We start from the raw sequence: 15,237 nt of genomic DNA, 5'->3' as shown, positions 1-15,237 counted from the left end.
TAGCTTCAATAAATGTAGCCCACAGGTCATGGTCGACTTTTTCTGTTGTGTTGGCTGAGTAGTGCCAGCCCGTAGAGCTACAATTCAATCCCATGGAAAATGCAGAAATTTGCCGCAGCAAATCTGCTGTGCACAGAAATGATCGCACTTTCTGGGCACTTAGAGTTACCCTTTTATATAGGGTTTAGGCCTGAAAGGGTTAACACTTACGGACTTATTTACAGCTTATACCACAGGCTACAATAACAGCCACACATGTAAAATTGAAAAAAAAAATTGGCATTTCAAGCAGCAACATCCAATATGATCATACAGCAACATCCAATATTTAATTACAGACCTGTAACCATGAACAGTGCTACTGCATACAGTACTCTCCATACTGCTGTTGTAGCATAGAATCCATGCTCTAAAGTGACCATCTGCATCGTCACTGGCATAATTCATTTTCTTGCTGCACACATTATATAGACATCGTTCCATTCAGTATTCTCACCATGGATATTAAAAAAGCTCACCAGCAATGTACATTATGTCTTCATATGCAACTGTCCTTGTTTAGTTTTGCCTTTGATACTGTCAACATCTACCCCTCTGTACTCCTACAGCATATCCTGCATTTGAGATGGAATACTACTGTTGGCCTTGCAAGGTGTGTACATGTAGGCTTTCAAAGTACAGTACCACAAACCCTACCATGATAAACAGGAATCTAAGGCCTACAAATCTTTATGTTGGTTTCAGATCACTGGGCATATTCTCTATCGGAGAGAGTGGTCGACAGGTCTATGGCATTGCTAAATCATTTAGATTTTGTAATTGTCCTCACACCGGTATCCACTGGTCTCCACATCAACACTTCACTTCAGTGAAATCTTTTGCCTTTTTGGTTCTTTCCCAAAGAAGAAAAAATTCAGATATTTTTTTCTTTGAATTTTTTTATTTTCATTTTTGTACAAGTTTCTTTCCGTTCCTTCATGTACAGTACATAAACTTTTTCTTCAATGGTGGTTCAGGTATAGCTCTTCATTTTTTCAATGACAACACACCATCCAAAACATTTTTATGGCAATATAGTAACAATTGCCATTCCAAACACCAAGCAGTAAACGTACTGTGGATGTCCATTTTTTCCCCTTGTGTATGGCTACCTTTCGCCATCCCCAATCAGGTATAAATTTGTACATCTACCTGTACTGCACATGGGTGTGACCTTGAGATCAACATTCATGTTAATTTTTTTTGGCTTGCATTTTTTCTTCAAATAAGGCCTTCAAAGCACATTTTTCTGGCTTTTTTTTCATATTTATACCTGTTGTTCAGACCAGGTACACCATGATTTTTTCAAATCAGGCAGACATACACTAATTAATCCCATCATCCTCTTTGCAAGATGTCTCACACAACTTTACTTCAGTTGTCTTGGTACAAATATTGTTTCTTCAGACAAACAAAATGCTTTTGAGGATAAAGTGTTGAGACACTGAGTTTCTCAAATAACAATCTTCAGGGATTTTTTTACAATATTTAGGTATCTTCTCAAGTAATAAGGAATCTGCAAAAATTGCGAAAAGCGATGACAATTGCAGTGCACCATATTTTTAGAGTTGATGTCCAAGCATTCTTTAACCCCATGAGAGCCAAAGTCAATTTTTGTCACCTTTGTGTAATATATAATTTTTTTCAGATCCAACCGATTTTTTTTTGTAGATTTTCCCCAAATTTTTGATTAAAAACAGTAGCCAGAAAGTATATGTGTTTCACTCTGTGATAGAGAATCTTGTGTTTACACATTTGTTGACAATAACATTTGGAACAGTTTGTTTATATACAATATCATTTTTAGATTTTTTGCCTGCTGTGCATTTTTTTCATATTTAGCCATTTCTTGCAAGGCCCTTACATCATTTGCATAAGCTTATTGAGCAGCAAACGTGTAATTTTCATTTTGTCATACTTTCCAGTTTGTTAATGGCTGAATAGTTTGTGATTTTTAGGAAAAACCTGTACATATGTATATGGTATGCTGTAAGTATGTATCATGTGATGGCAATTACATTTTAGCTGAGTAAATTTTTTAATGTATGATAAACGCTTCAATTGTCAAGATGCATAAGTGTATGAGGAATATATACATGTACTCCTCACATGATAGCACATGGTAAGTGTTCATAAAATTAAAGCACAAGATGTACCGGTATATGTGAGAAAGGAATTTATACAAGTTTCTTAAAATGATGGTACGGTAAGTGCTCCTGACAATTTTAGCAGGCTGTGTTATTGCTATAGAGACAGGTGATACACAATGTTCTCCACAAGGGGATTTTGAGGGCTCGGCCACCCTATGTTTTTCAGAAATCTACCGTATTCATATGTTAATAACCGAACAAAAGAATACATTCTGACAACAAATGAATATGCAAATCATGCATTGTATTGTAAATTGTCCATCCTCTGATTTTGAAGGCTGTGGAGAATAACAGGAGTGGGATTGGATATCTCCAGGTATTTCAGTTGCATTTGGTAAGAGTGTTACCTGTAGGGGAAGAGTTTCTGTCTGTCCTCATTCATGGTTATCTCAGTTGACACTTGGATAAATTACAGAAAGATGTCCGTAGTGGTTAACATATGGACAGTGGTCCATGGTTATCATAGTCAAGTGCCAAAAAGTCTTCAAATTTAGTTTTATTAGGATACTGTTTATATTACAGAAAAGTGGCTATTTTAGTTACCATAAATGCTGTCTGTTTTAACCTCATTGCAGGTAAACTGTTACTTTTTGCTGAATGATAACTTTTACCATATGTTACCTTGTAATTCCAGATCCTAATGTCTGGCAGTCAAGTGTCAATCCAGACCCAAGCAAATCCCAAAGCTGGTCTCAACACACAGGACAACATAGACAGGGTGTCTCTCAGTGGAACACGTCAGGCAGCCTTTCAAATCCAATGCCTGGCAGTTATCATCAAGGAAAGCAGGAAGGGTTCCCAGGATCAGGTAATGAGTTTAGTCAGACAACTCCAGGCGGTGGATTTCAGCAAGGACAGATGTCCCAAACTTTTTACCAACGATCGAGCACCGCCACACTGAACCCTTCACACAGAAGAGAAGAAGAGCGAGTTGGTGGGTTGAATCCAAATGCTTCAGATGTACGTTCTCTTTCCAAGGAGCTTGGCCAACGGCTCATTGATGTTCTGACAAAGAATAAGCAAGAGGGGAAAGATTTGACCCCGGATGAGTTGCAGCAGTTAATGAGTCAGATGCAGCAGCAGTTCAATTCTTCTTTTGACACCAAACAACAATCGGGATCAGGCTTTTGTGCGCAGTCATCATCTGTGTCACAACCCCAGCCTCTCTCAGAGCAGTGGTCAGGTAAATCAGTCTCTCAAGACTCTTTCTCAAGGTCTCAAATGCCTGAACCACAACAGTGGCCATCCCACCAAGCTGGAGGGAATGCTTTCTCTCCAAGATCTGAATCTCAGAAATGGTCAACCAACCAGGGTATATCAGAGGCTTTCTCTCAACAAAAGGCTTTCCCTCAGCAGTCAAAGACTGAACCTCATAAATGGTCAGCTAGCCAGGGTACAGCAGACTCTTTCTCCAATCCATTTAGGTCAGAGTCACAGAAATGGCCATCTGAACAGAGGACAGGAGATACTTTCTCTCAGCACACCCTGTCTGAATCACAGAGATGGTCATCTAACCAAGCAGCAGGGGATCAGTTTGGTCAGCGTCTAAAATCAGAAATTCCACCGTGGTCATCCAATCAAGGAGCAGACACTTTTTCTTTCCCTCAGGATCCAAAGTCTGAACCCCAGAGATGGCAGTCTAACCAAACAATGGTTGATTTCTCTCAGCGTTCAAAGTCTGAAACTCCAATCTGGTCGTCCAACCGGGTATCTGGAGACACTTTCTCTGCCTCACAGTATCCAAAATCTGAATCACAAAAGTGGCAATTCGACCAAGCACCACGAAGTAATTTCTCTCAGTCTGAAACTCAGAATCTGCCATCTAGCCAAGCAAGGGGTGATGGATTATCAAGATATTCCCAGTCTGGATCTCATAATTGGTCATCTGGCCAAACAGCTGGAGAAACTTTCTCTCAGCAGTTGAAGTTTGAGTCTCAGACATGGTCATCTAAAATGGCAGGGGACACCCTCCCGCAGTCTCGTCATCAAGAATCTAAACAACAAAAGTGGCAAAGTGAAGATTCACAGTGGGACCCTTTCTCCTCTTGGCCCCCAGATTCTGAAGTCAAAGAAAAAGGATCACATCCTCAACGAGGTTCAGATGATAAGTATGATCCTTTCCTTGACACGATGCCGAGCCCCTCTCCCACTTGGCCTCCCCTTGACAATACAACAGAGCCCCTCTCATCACAAGGTAGAAAAAGGGACGACAAATGCAAAATGCCAAGCCCCCCTCCCTCTTGGCCTCCCCCTGACAATGCAACAGAGCCCCCCTCATCACAAGGTAGAAAAAGGGATGACAAACGCAACAGATATGATAGTAGAAATGAAGATAAAGGCCTAGGTCGGTATGGGGGAGATGGTTCTGAGTGGAGGAGAACGTACCCACTGAAAGTCAATGACAAGTTCTCTTCCGATGCCTACCCTTCTACTGCTACTTCATGGTCAGCTGGAACTTCATCTACCGGTACAAAGAGATCACATCAGGAGTCTCTTGGTGGTTCATTCCAGCCAAATAGAGACAGTTCAATGGGATTTGATCAAGGTTACGGAGGTTCACTTAAAATGCAAAGCTTTGGTTCAAGAGGGACCAACTTTGGTGATATTCCGTCGAATCTTGGTGGACCAATTGACCGACGTAGAGGACTAGGTGACATCGCTTATCATGAACTGCAGACTGGCTTTCAAAGCAGTCAACCAGCACACAAGATGAGAGAAGAAATAAGTCTTTTAGGCATCCAGGCCCTAGGTGAAGGACAGTCCCAAGAGAGTGATGAAGTCAAACTGAAGTCTGCAAGGGATATGAAACAGCTGATAACTATGCGCATGGCTGCAGGTAACCTTGACCGAGACACTGAGAAGAAGTATCATGATCTCTATGGAGAGTTGACGCACGTGATTAGCAATCTTGAAAGAACGGTTTCGAGACATCCAGAAGAACCACCTGCAAAACGTCGGTATGTTTCCAAGACTGAGGCATCCACATCACCTGGATTCAACTCTGACCGCTATAAATCAGGATCTGGTTTCCTTGATGGGGAACATTTCCAACAACCCAGCCAGAGGTCTGGTTTCTCAGGACAGTCACGTCAGGCAGCTCAAATTCCGTCACAGGGTTTCGGAAACTCAGGTTCAGGGTTTCTTGATTCATCAAGTCGTATGTTACAGCAGTTTGAGATGCACCCCTCTGAGATGACCAAATTCCCAGCACCACATGATAAGCTTGATAGAGATAGAGATATACAAGCTCGTCTTTATAACATGTCAGGAAATCGTACGTCACCAGGTCATGCTGACTCAAGCATCTTGGGACCACCACCCCAACAGCAAGGTCGAAGCGAAGTCTTATCAAATCTCTCCCAAAGAGACAACATGCAGACACAGCAGAATCAAATTCAAAAGAACGAGTTTAACCTCCCAGGACAGTGGCATCAAAATCAAGGTCGCGGTGACACCTTCCAAAATCGCTCTGTGCAAAGAGATAACAGAAATAGCGAAATCTTACCACAGATGATTTCACCTCTTCAAAGTAGAAATGACCAGGGTCTTGGCAATACAGGTCCTGGAATTCTAGGCCAAGGACCCACCCATCTCAGACTACCTGCTCCTGTAGGCAGCCTGTCAGCATTTGAACATCCCGGAAGAAATGTAAACATGGTATGAAAATCTTCCTTTTTCTCTAACCCATAATTTCTTTCAGGTATTATCTGAGTTCCATTGTAACATGCATTATATATTTATGATCTTTTAAAATTTCTGTGTCTGTATTTCAGTTTTTCTTTCAGCACAAGGTATAACCTTTCGATCATCTTCAGTCAGTAATATGTCCCCTTCAATAAAAAACCTGATCTTTTATGTGCAGTTATATTTTTTCTAAGTGCAACAGCAGTGTTACCGCCTTTACTTTTCTGTGTCAAGTCTGCGAAAAAAAGACTTATGTATGATTTTCTAGTACAGATGTATGCATGGATATCGTTGGTTATTCACATCTTTTAGTTTGTGTAAACAACACAATGACTTTCCCCATTTTTTGTTGTTAATCCTATGAAAGCGTACTCTGATGCTATATGCTGAAATCAGAAAATCTTTTTGTGAAGTTGGCCGCTTTGTTTAGATGGGCAAACTGGAAAGTACTATTTTTGCACTTTCCAAGGCGATTTTACTGTACTTCCCAGCATATCACCCTTTTCATAACAGGACACAGCAGAACTATAACAGTACAGTACTTCAGGAATTACATAGCCATCATATGTTTGTGTAAACCTTGCGAGTCTTTTGCCCATATCTCGATTGACAGCTCACTTTCAAATCAGACCATTAAGAAACTAGGAAGTTAGAGTGAAAATTGTTAGTATGGAGGAAGTGGTTTTCCCGATGTGTGTGCTTGTTGGTATTTGATCTACACTTGGTATACGGTACAGAAGTACAACAGAGTAATGGTACCATATAAAATGTCTGTGTGTATCTTCACATGAAAAGGCTTCTCACAAGATGCACTCCTATGAACAGGTTCCTTGCTTCCCCCACTCCTTAGCAGAGAAAGTACCTTATCCTGGAGAACTATGGCTGTGACCCTCTGAACGTGGCGGTATGGACATTGGCCGTATCACTTGCCCCACATTACCTTTGATCTAAGTACAAGTTGGAGTTCAGATTGGAATAGAGTTCTCATGGAAAACCCCACACACAATGACTCTCAGTAAACCTATGGCGGTAAAAACTAGAGATAAAAGCACTCATTTGAGTGTTATCTGTGGATAAAAATGCCCTTTTAATTATGGTTTTTGTAAATCAATGTATACCACAATGCACTGGCTCTGCCCCCTCTGACATGTAAAATCTCTTCCCATTTGTTCACGGTAAGGTGTGTATTTCTGTGTTTTACTGATTTTAATATCTTTAATAATACCGGTATATATGTGTTAATTGGTGACCAGTGTGTCTTCATCAAACTTGTAAATATGACAAATCTGAAATACAACTGTTTTAAACAACCTTGTTTATGGTAGTCGATCAGGTGTCCCATGTCAAGTATTTTGTCATCAACTCTGTCAGCTATCTCAATCTAAAACAGTTTGCGTCACCATTTCTTTCATAGAGAATTCATTCTGTGCTCTACGTGTACTATGTCACCCCTTTTAGTGCAGTCACTGATCCAGATGTCCCACCCCATCAACGTTTCTATTACACCTTCTATTGCAGTGTTTTGCCCATTTTCGCTTGCCAGGGTCTTTTAACTTTTCCGGGCAACTGGATGCTCCCTGAAATCAGACCTTGGCCAAACGAGTCCTTAGATCATCTGTTTTACAGCGCCACCACACAGTTGAATGTAACCTGTGAATAGCCTATCATGTAATACCTTAGTACACGTACTTAAGCTACGATGGCAACGTCCAGTGGAATGTTGCTCACGCTTATGTTTTGGCGATGTTTCTTTAAAACTTGAATCATACGATATGAACATTTTTGAAGCAGCTGTTAAGTATCAGGTATGAATTTTTCAGCCAATACCGGTAAGTAAATGTGCATGGACCTACTGTCCAAGTTGCACATTCGGCAGTTGGCCGGTGCCAACTGTCTCGTCTATTTGTGTACTATATTTGACGCGCGCTGTACCGTAATTAGTGCGCCAAATGTTGAAGGTCCATCCCAATTCCCTCATACAGTGTAGTAGGTGGATCCTGCACAATGTAGTTAGTGGGAGACTGTAGTTGAAATAACGGACCCGTGCGAGCAGACGATATGACTAACCCAGGTGTCCCTCTCCGTCAACTTTTCTGTCACCCCTTCTATTGCAGTGACTGACCCCAGGGGTTACTGTCAACTTTTCTGTTACCCCATCTATTGCAGTGATTGACCCAGGTGTCCCTCTCCGTCAACTTTTCTGTCACCCCTTCTATTGCAGTGACTGACCCCAGGGGTTACTGTCAACTTTTCTGTTACCCCATCTATTGCAGTGATTGACCCAGGTGTCCCTCTCCGCCAACTTTTCTGTCCCCCTTCTGTTGCAGTGACTGGCCCAGGTGTTCCTCTCCAACTTTTATCACCTCTTCTATTGCAGTGACTGACTCAGGTGTCTCTATCAACTTTTCTGTCACCCCTTCTATTGCAGTGACTGACCCAGGGGTTACTGTCCACTTTTCTGTTACCCCATCTATTGCAGTGACTGACCCAGGTGTTCCTCTCCATCAACTTTTCTTTCACCCCTCAAGTTGCAGTGACAGATAAAAGAGTCAATTCCGTGCTCTCCTTTGTCATCCCTTCTGCATCAGTGATTAAACTGTCCCATTTTTGTCAGCCATTCTGTCAGCCCGTCTATCACAGTAAGTGACGAGGTGTCCTCTGTCTTCACTATTCTGCCACTCATCAATTCTTCAATGACTGATTTTCACACATTCTTCTCATTGCGGTGTGAGCAATTACAAAAACCGGTACATAACAATTCTATATAGTGGAGTTTTCTGTAGCATTCTATATTTGCAGCTTAGGATCACTTTTTCACAGTCATCTACCATCCCTATATCATATGCAACTTTTTAAGCCTTTTCTTGTCCAGAACACATCACAACATTTTATTTTTTGGAAATTTTGTTTGTTCCATTAGATATGGCAATAATAGGGTGATTTTACCCTAGTGTAGCTGCTTTGTTTATACAGACTACAGTGTATTTGGCCGAGCGATTTTGACTGTTATGTCTTCGCTGGGTGACTGGGTGCCATACATTCCGATCGAATATTTACTGTATACCTCAAGGTTTTGTTTCCCTGATAGTCCACCATTCTATTCCCCAAGAAACCCTGGATGTATTGTGTCATGTGATGATGTTGCACTTGATTTAACCCTTGTACCATCATAGTTTGGCCCAAATCCATTGTATCAATGGTGAGAGTGTGGACCTGTTTAGACATAAACAGGTTGAGCCAGATCAGCATACATCCATGTATACTGTTCCTAAAGTACAATACAGCGCGCACCCTCTTAGGGTTTCCTTGCGCCAGTACACAAACATACATGTAACTTGTATACAGGTGAGTTGGGACATGCACATTAGGTTACACTGTGGTACTGGTAAGTCACATGGATCTACCCACACAACCAAGGTACTAGTAGTCCTTACATGTATTATCAAAGGAGTAGTACTTGTAATTTTGCCTTCTTCAGTTGGTCTATTCATGACCTAACCATCAATTTAGCCTTCTTCAATTGGTCTATTTATGACCTAACCATCAATTTAGCCTTCTTCAATGGGTCTATATTGACCTAACCATCAATTTTGCCTTCTTCAATGGGTCTATTCATGACATAACCATCAATTTTGCCTTCTTCAATTGATCTATTTATGACCTAACCATCAATTTTGCCCTCTTCAATGGGTCTATTTATGACCTAACCATTAATTTTGCCTTCTTCAATTGGTCTATTTATGACCTAACCATCAATTTAGCCTTCTTCAATGGGTCTATATTGACCTAACCATCAATTTTGCCTTCTTCAATGGGTCTATTCATGACATAACCATCAATTTTGCCTTCTTCAATTGATCTATCCATGACCTTACCATCAAGCTGAACAAACTCCCCATCTGTGCAATATTTTATGCCCAACACAGTTTGCTACAAGTATTCCCAATACAGCTCGCTTTGCCCAACACAGTTTACTGTACTTGTGTGTGTGTGTGTTTGACCATTATGGGTCATTCATCTCAGCATGCATGTTCCATGAAGAAAGCCTAAGGCCAGCATTTTGTAGAAGAGAGAATGGCATAGACTATACCAAGTCTAGGCTATCCATGATTACAATCAAAGGCCAAGCCTGTCTCTACATAACACTAACAGAATGAAGAAGGCAGCTGTGTTTGATGCAGTGCGTGAGGTTCATGGAGGCCCCAAATTTTCTTTTTTTGGCTCAAGAAAAAATTTTTTTTTTTTGGCTTGAGAAAACCCTTGTAATGTTACCGTATTTTTTATTTTGTTGCTGTATTACAATCAGCTTACCAGGAAGTTGCCTTATTTGGCCAAGTGCAGCAAGACTTTTTCACTTTTGATGGGAGTGAGAAGAGTAGATTCGACTACAGTACATCGCCCTTGCTACCCCTGCCCCAACTATATTTTATAAGTTCTGAAAAACTGACTTGATTTTTCCGGCACATTAGATGTTTAGTTGTATTGTTGAAGTACTCCATGCATTGAAAAGTGACTTGGGCTTGCAAGTCACAAATGGTGATAGCTCACACACGATCCCTCCGCAAATTTACAGTCAGTTATCACTATTAATTAGTTCGGGTAGTTTAAAACATTTGCTGTAACTTTCACAGATAGCTATGACAACATGATTGTAATATACTGTTGTATGTGACAAAAGATGCAGGGAATTGTTTTTGGTCTACCACCATTGAAGGGACAAAGTCACTCTTATGTAGTTATTTGTAACGTTTGTATTAGTGGACCAGCTAGTTTATCACGATCAGAACCGTGAAACACATTGAATGAGTGGTAAGAAAAGATGCCTTGAGCCTCAATTAGGGCACATAGCAAATGAATGGTGATGCAGTTTAAACATTTCATGTATCCATCAAATATTTGAATGAACTACAAGGCTTATGGTATACCAGGTAGTACAGCATGGATTAGTTTAACACTGATTTACATCATTAGTTGTTGATTGTACTCAAATATCTTGATTGATTTTTAGAAGTAGTTGAAATTCATATTGCAGAAAAGCATAAAAAAATGCGACTTTGTTCATTCCAAATACAGTACAACAGAAACCGATTTTCCAAAAGATTAACTATTTCACCACAGTGACTGTGGTTTAGCTCAATTTGCTACATTCCTGTTTACAGGAAGTTAGGGGTGAGCAGGTTGAAAATGCAATTAATACAAAGCCTTAAAAATTATGACTAGGTAGTATTGTCTATACATGTAGAACAAGATGTTTACTGTGCAAAGGAACATGTTCAAAGCGTTCAAAGCAAAGAAAAGGAAGAGAGATGTAATGTTTGAAGTTTGGAGAAATGACAGGATGTTTGATTCACAATATTTTGACAACCTGGTTGATTTGTGACCGGTAGACCAATTTACCTGATCACTTATTTTCTGTGTTTAAATAGCCATTAGGGGGAGAGAGGCAGACTCCACAACCACCCAAAATTCTGAGGCTGATGGATGTGGTTGCCACGCCAACTCCAGAAACAGTAGAACTCGAGAAGAAGAGAGTGGCAGAGGAAGCTCGCAAGGAAGAAGAAGAGGCAGCCAAACGGAAGCTGGCAAAGCAGAAGAAAGAGGCTGCTAAAGAGTTCCAAAAAACATGTAAAGTTTGCCGTATCACGATAACATCAGAAACTGTAAGTATTTCCTTCAAGACTCCATTTTCGAGCCAGATTCACTCGCAACTGTTAAGTTGGTTAAAGTAGTAAAACAAAGTATGCCCCTGATAATGTACTGTCATATACAATACCATTTTGAGCCACTTTGAAACTATAGATATGAGCCTGACTGGAGTTGATGTGGACAAGCTAACACATACAAACAGTGTCATTTTCACTTATCATGTTCTAGTGGTATTATGTGTTAGAGCATTGTGGATTGTCTCAAGTTTTTACCTTCTCGTGTCTATTTATAGACAGAGAAGGTATTAGAGTTGAAAACCAATATGCTGCTGTCAAGAACTTCCGTCTGTCAAGACTTCCGTCTGTCAAGATCCGTTGACGTCATGCCATTGTGATGGGTCATATCATAAACTGGTGGGGGTGTTCATGGCTCAGGTTGAGGTGTGGGAGAACGATTTTGAGCTATGACAAAAATCAAAAGGGACTTAGCGGCATAGCCACAGTGTTAAGCCTTTCTCCAAGGTCTCTTAGTTGACTACAATCTATTACAGACTACTGAGCTGACGTTAGGGGTACTCACTTTGTGTTTGCTCACTCTGTGAGCGCTAGTGTTTGGTACTGAGTTGCGTGGATATCCCCTCATGGCCTCACGTGATCTGGGCCTGTTGCATAATCTGCAGAGATGATCATATGCCTCCGAGTCTGAAAACTGTCATTGTGTAAGCCTGTCGGCATTTTCCTTGCATTTTTTCTCATTTAATTTTGCAAATATCGGCGAGTACCTCAATATTTCAAGATAATCCTTTCTTCCCAATCGTTTCCTGGAGTTTCAGAGTCATAAAACTCATATGAACGAAAATGAGTGAAAGTTTTAGACAGGAAAATCGGACGTCGGCCATGTTCAATGTTTACAGTACAATCAGAAGTTTACGTGGAGGAATTAACCAACAAACACAGGAGTGTTCATGATGCCCGCCCTCTAGAGGCAGACCCTCCTGTATGAAGTACCACATTTGATGCTTGTGGAAAGCTTGACCACACAATGGAGCATTTAAACTTTTAGAAAATGACAAACTGAATAAGAAGGTATTCAGAAAATGTCAAATACTGAGGAAAATGCGCAAATATTCAAAATAAACAGGTTAACTGATGGTCAGCTATAAAAAACAATGAAAATGTTTATGGTCAAAAGTTTTTGAGATGCGCACATTTTAACAAATACAGAAATTATTAACATTATAATGTAAGACCAAACTATTTTTTCAGGGATGGGACAGGTTGGAAATGAGGGGTGAGAGACAAAGGCACTCCTATTGCTGCATGTGGATGCAGCCACACCATTTCATTTACAGCATACTTATTCATTGTGTTGTGTTCAAGTTCCATATTGTACTGACTGTCATACAAGGATAACATAAGCAAATCAAATCAAATTAGAAAAGGATCAATGCTGTTGTGTGGATTTTGCTGAACATGGCTGATATTTCGCCCTATATATTTGGTATCCAGCAAAGGCATATTTTGATGTAAAGTCAAAATTAACACTACATTGCTGACAATATATTTTACCGTTTCTGCATGAATTTTTCTTTTTAAATTATAGTATATTACCGTAAAAACCCGATCAATTCGACCAGAAAAAAATAATTACGATTTCAAAATCGTCGATTTATTAGGAAATTAAAACTGCCGAAATAATTTAGTGGTCGAATTAATTGGAACGACGAGGATGAAATTTACGCGAGACATGTTTGCCATGTTGAGACTGCTTCAAAGCATGGACTGTGGAATTTTTTGAGGTCGACAAATTAGGTAACAAAAAACCTCAAACACACCTGGGTGTCACATCAAAATCAAAGTGGCCGCGATTACAGACGGAGCGATCTGTGACACTGCCACCGGCCGCTCGACGGACGACGCGTAAGTTGACATCGTGTGCCAGCCCTTGGAATATATAGTAACTCCCTGACAGGCAGATGAGATAGTCTAATGGCGTTTGATGCATTGAAAGTTTGTAAAAATAATAAAAAATGACATCACCGATCATAAGAAACGTGGTGTTGAAGATAATAGTTTTTAAGAGAAGACTATGATGACCATATTTCTGTAAGTATTGTCTAACTTTGGAAAACCAACATCTGTAGATTTACTTCAACCAACACTTTTATATTTATTCTACTCTTATTATAAGATTAGTCGAATTTCTGGAAAGTAGGTGTACATTTTCGATGTCTGTGTATCGTCTATACCGAAGTCATATCCGAAACAGTATAATCAAATCGCGACAGCGTAAACCTCTCTCTCCCTCTCCGGTATTTCGATATTTTATATTGTCGACATTTATATATAAGTCTGAAGTTTCAGGTCACTGCTCAATGCAAGTAGTTGATGTCAATTTTCCGGTCTCTATCGTCTCTCAAATCGTTAGTTTTTTCCTGTTATATTCGATATCAGACTCAAAACACAACGTGAACAATGCTGATAATATATTGCATATTTCGTATCGAAAACCGGTAAAGTTCGTAACTGGTGACATGTCACGGCCTGGAGAAAGTGTATCACCATCGATCGAATGTCCGTGACGCTTTTGCTGCCAAATTGACACAAGACATATTGCACAGGGAACTTTGCGGTATGGCAATTATATGAATTTTGCCGTGAAGAAAAATCTGTGACTTTAAACTGGCCGTACAACTAACAGTAAACATGGCGGAGCAATGATACCGACTTCAGAGACTTCGATTTTTTTTTCATTGCGACCGCTGGTGAGAGCGAGTCGTCCGGTGGAATTTTTTCCCACTGGCTATTTGGCTTTGAATTTTCAATTGCCCTCATGTGCTAAAAACAAGACGGGCGTTCGCTGTGAATCAATAAGCCTTTTGAATATGAAAAAATCGGACATCTGAACCTCAACTCGCAGCTTGAAAGTTGTTCTCCGAATCAGGACAGGGACATCGGTGAGGCCGGATTTCACGTAGCTATGGAAACCGACGGCTCGTTCGTTGTAAGAAAGCATGCGATGTACGTCACATGCTCTCTTGGGCCTTGGAATTTCGCCGTATCGCCTCTACAGACTACACCGTCTATTACCTAACCATGCTAACAAACACACGATAGTTCAGTAACATATGTCTTCATTAATCTACCGATCATCGACCGTCGAACACTTCAAAAACAATGGTCGTGGTCACGGATTCAAGGACGTTCTATGAAGACACGATCAATAAGTGGCGCGCAGAAATATTTTTACTAGTTTTGAGAACTTCTAAATAACTTGTAATCTGTATATCTTCGCACATCGAACCGATATTGTATACCTTTCACCGTCGAAGTTTATGTCTTTCACTGTAGAGTTCTTTTTATCCAAAACACATATCCAGAAGAGTCCCACAGAGCAGTCAAATGAAAGGATAATTGCTTCAAACAAATGAAATTGCACGAAAGAATGAAAATCCACAGCACATCCTGGACGTGATTAAAACAATAGCGCTTGTGAATAGGACTATTCTATTTGAGTAACGGGGATGGAAAGCACAGAACTGTAAAAGTACTGGAAAAACGTGCCATTTTTCTCGCAATTTTAGCAACTGTAACGACCCTTTATTCTTTACTAATACCTTTCCATAATTGAATTAAACTAGGTTTAGGGCTTATACACAAAGTGCATGTACACTGATGTACAGAACTTTAAAAAAGTACTCTGCTGGGAACGAGCAGGG

The 15,237-nt window shown here is 40.3% G+C and overlaps 1 protein-coding gene across 1 annotated transcript in view; it reads left to right on the top strand.

The window, feature by feature from the left end:
* LOC139114838 (uncharacterized) overlaps positions 1 to 15,237 on the top strand; it is a 31,016-nt gene that overhangs the window by 703 nt on the left and 15,076 nt on the right. The window contains exons 2-3 of the mRNA XM_070676788.1: positions 2,824 to 5,846; positions 11,300 to 11,533. Of these exons, the coding sequence (XP_070532889.1) occupies positions 2,824 to 5,846; positions 11,300 to 11,533 (3,257 nt within the window). The remainder of the gene's footprint in view (positions 1 to 2,823; positions 5,847 to 11,299; positions 11,534 to 15,237) is intronic.

Source organism: Ptychodera flava, chromosome 2, assembly GCF_041260155.1.
Source record: "Ptychodera flava strain L36383 chromosome 2, AS_Pfla_20210202, whole genome shotgun sequence".
Classification (NCBI taxonomy): domain Eukaryota; kingdom Metazoa; phylum Hemichordata; class Enteropneusta; family Ptychoderidae; genus Ptychodera; species Ptychodera flava.
Note: the sequence above shows the minus strand (reverse complement) of the source record. Positions and strands in the feature narration are given on the sequence as shown.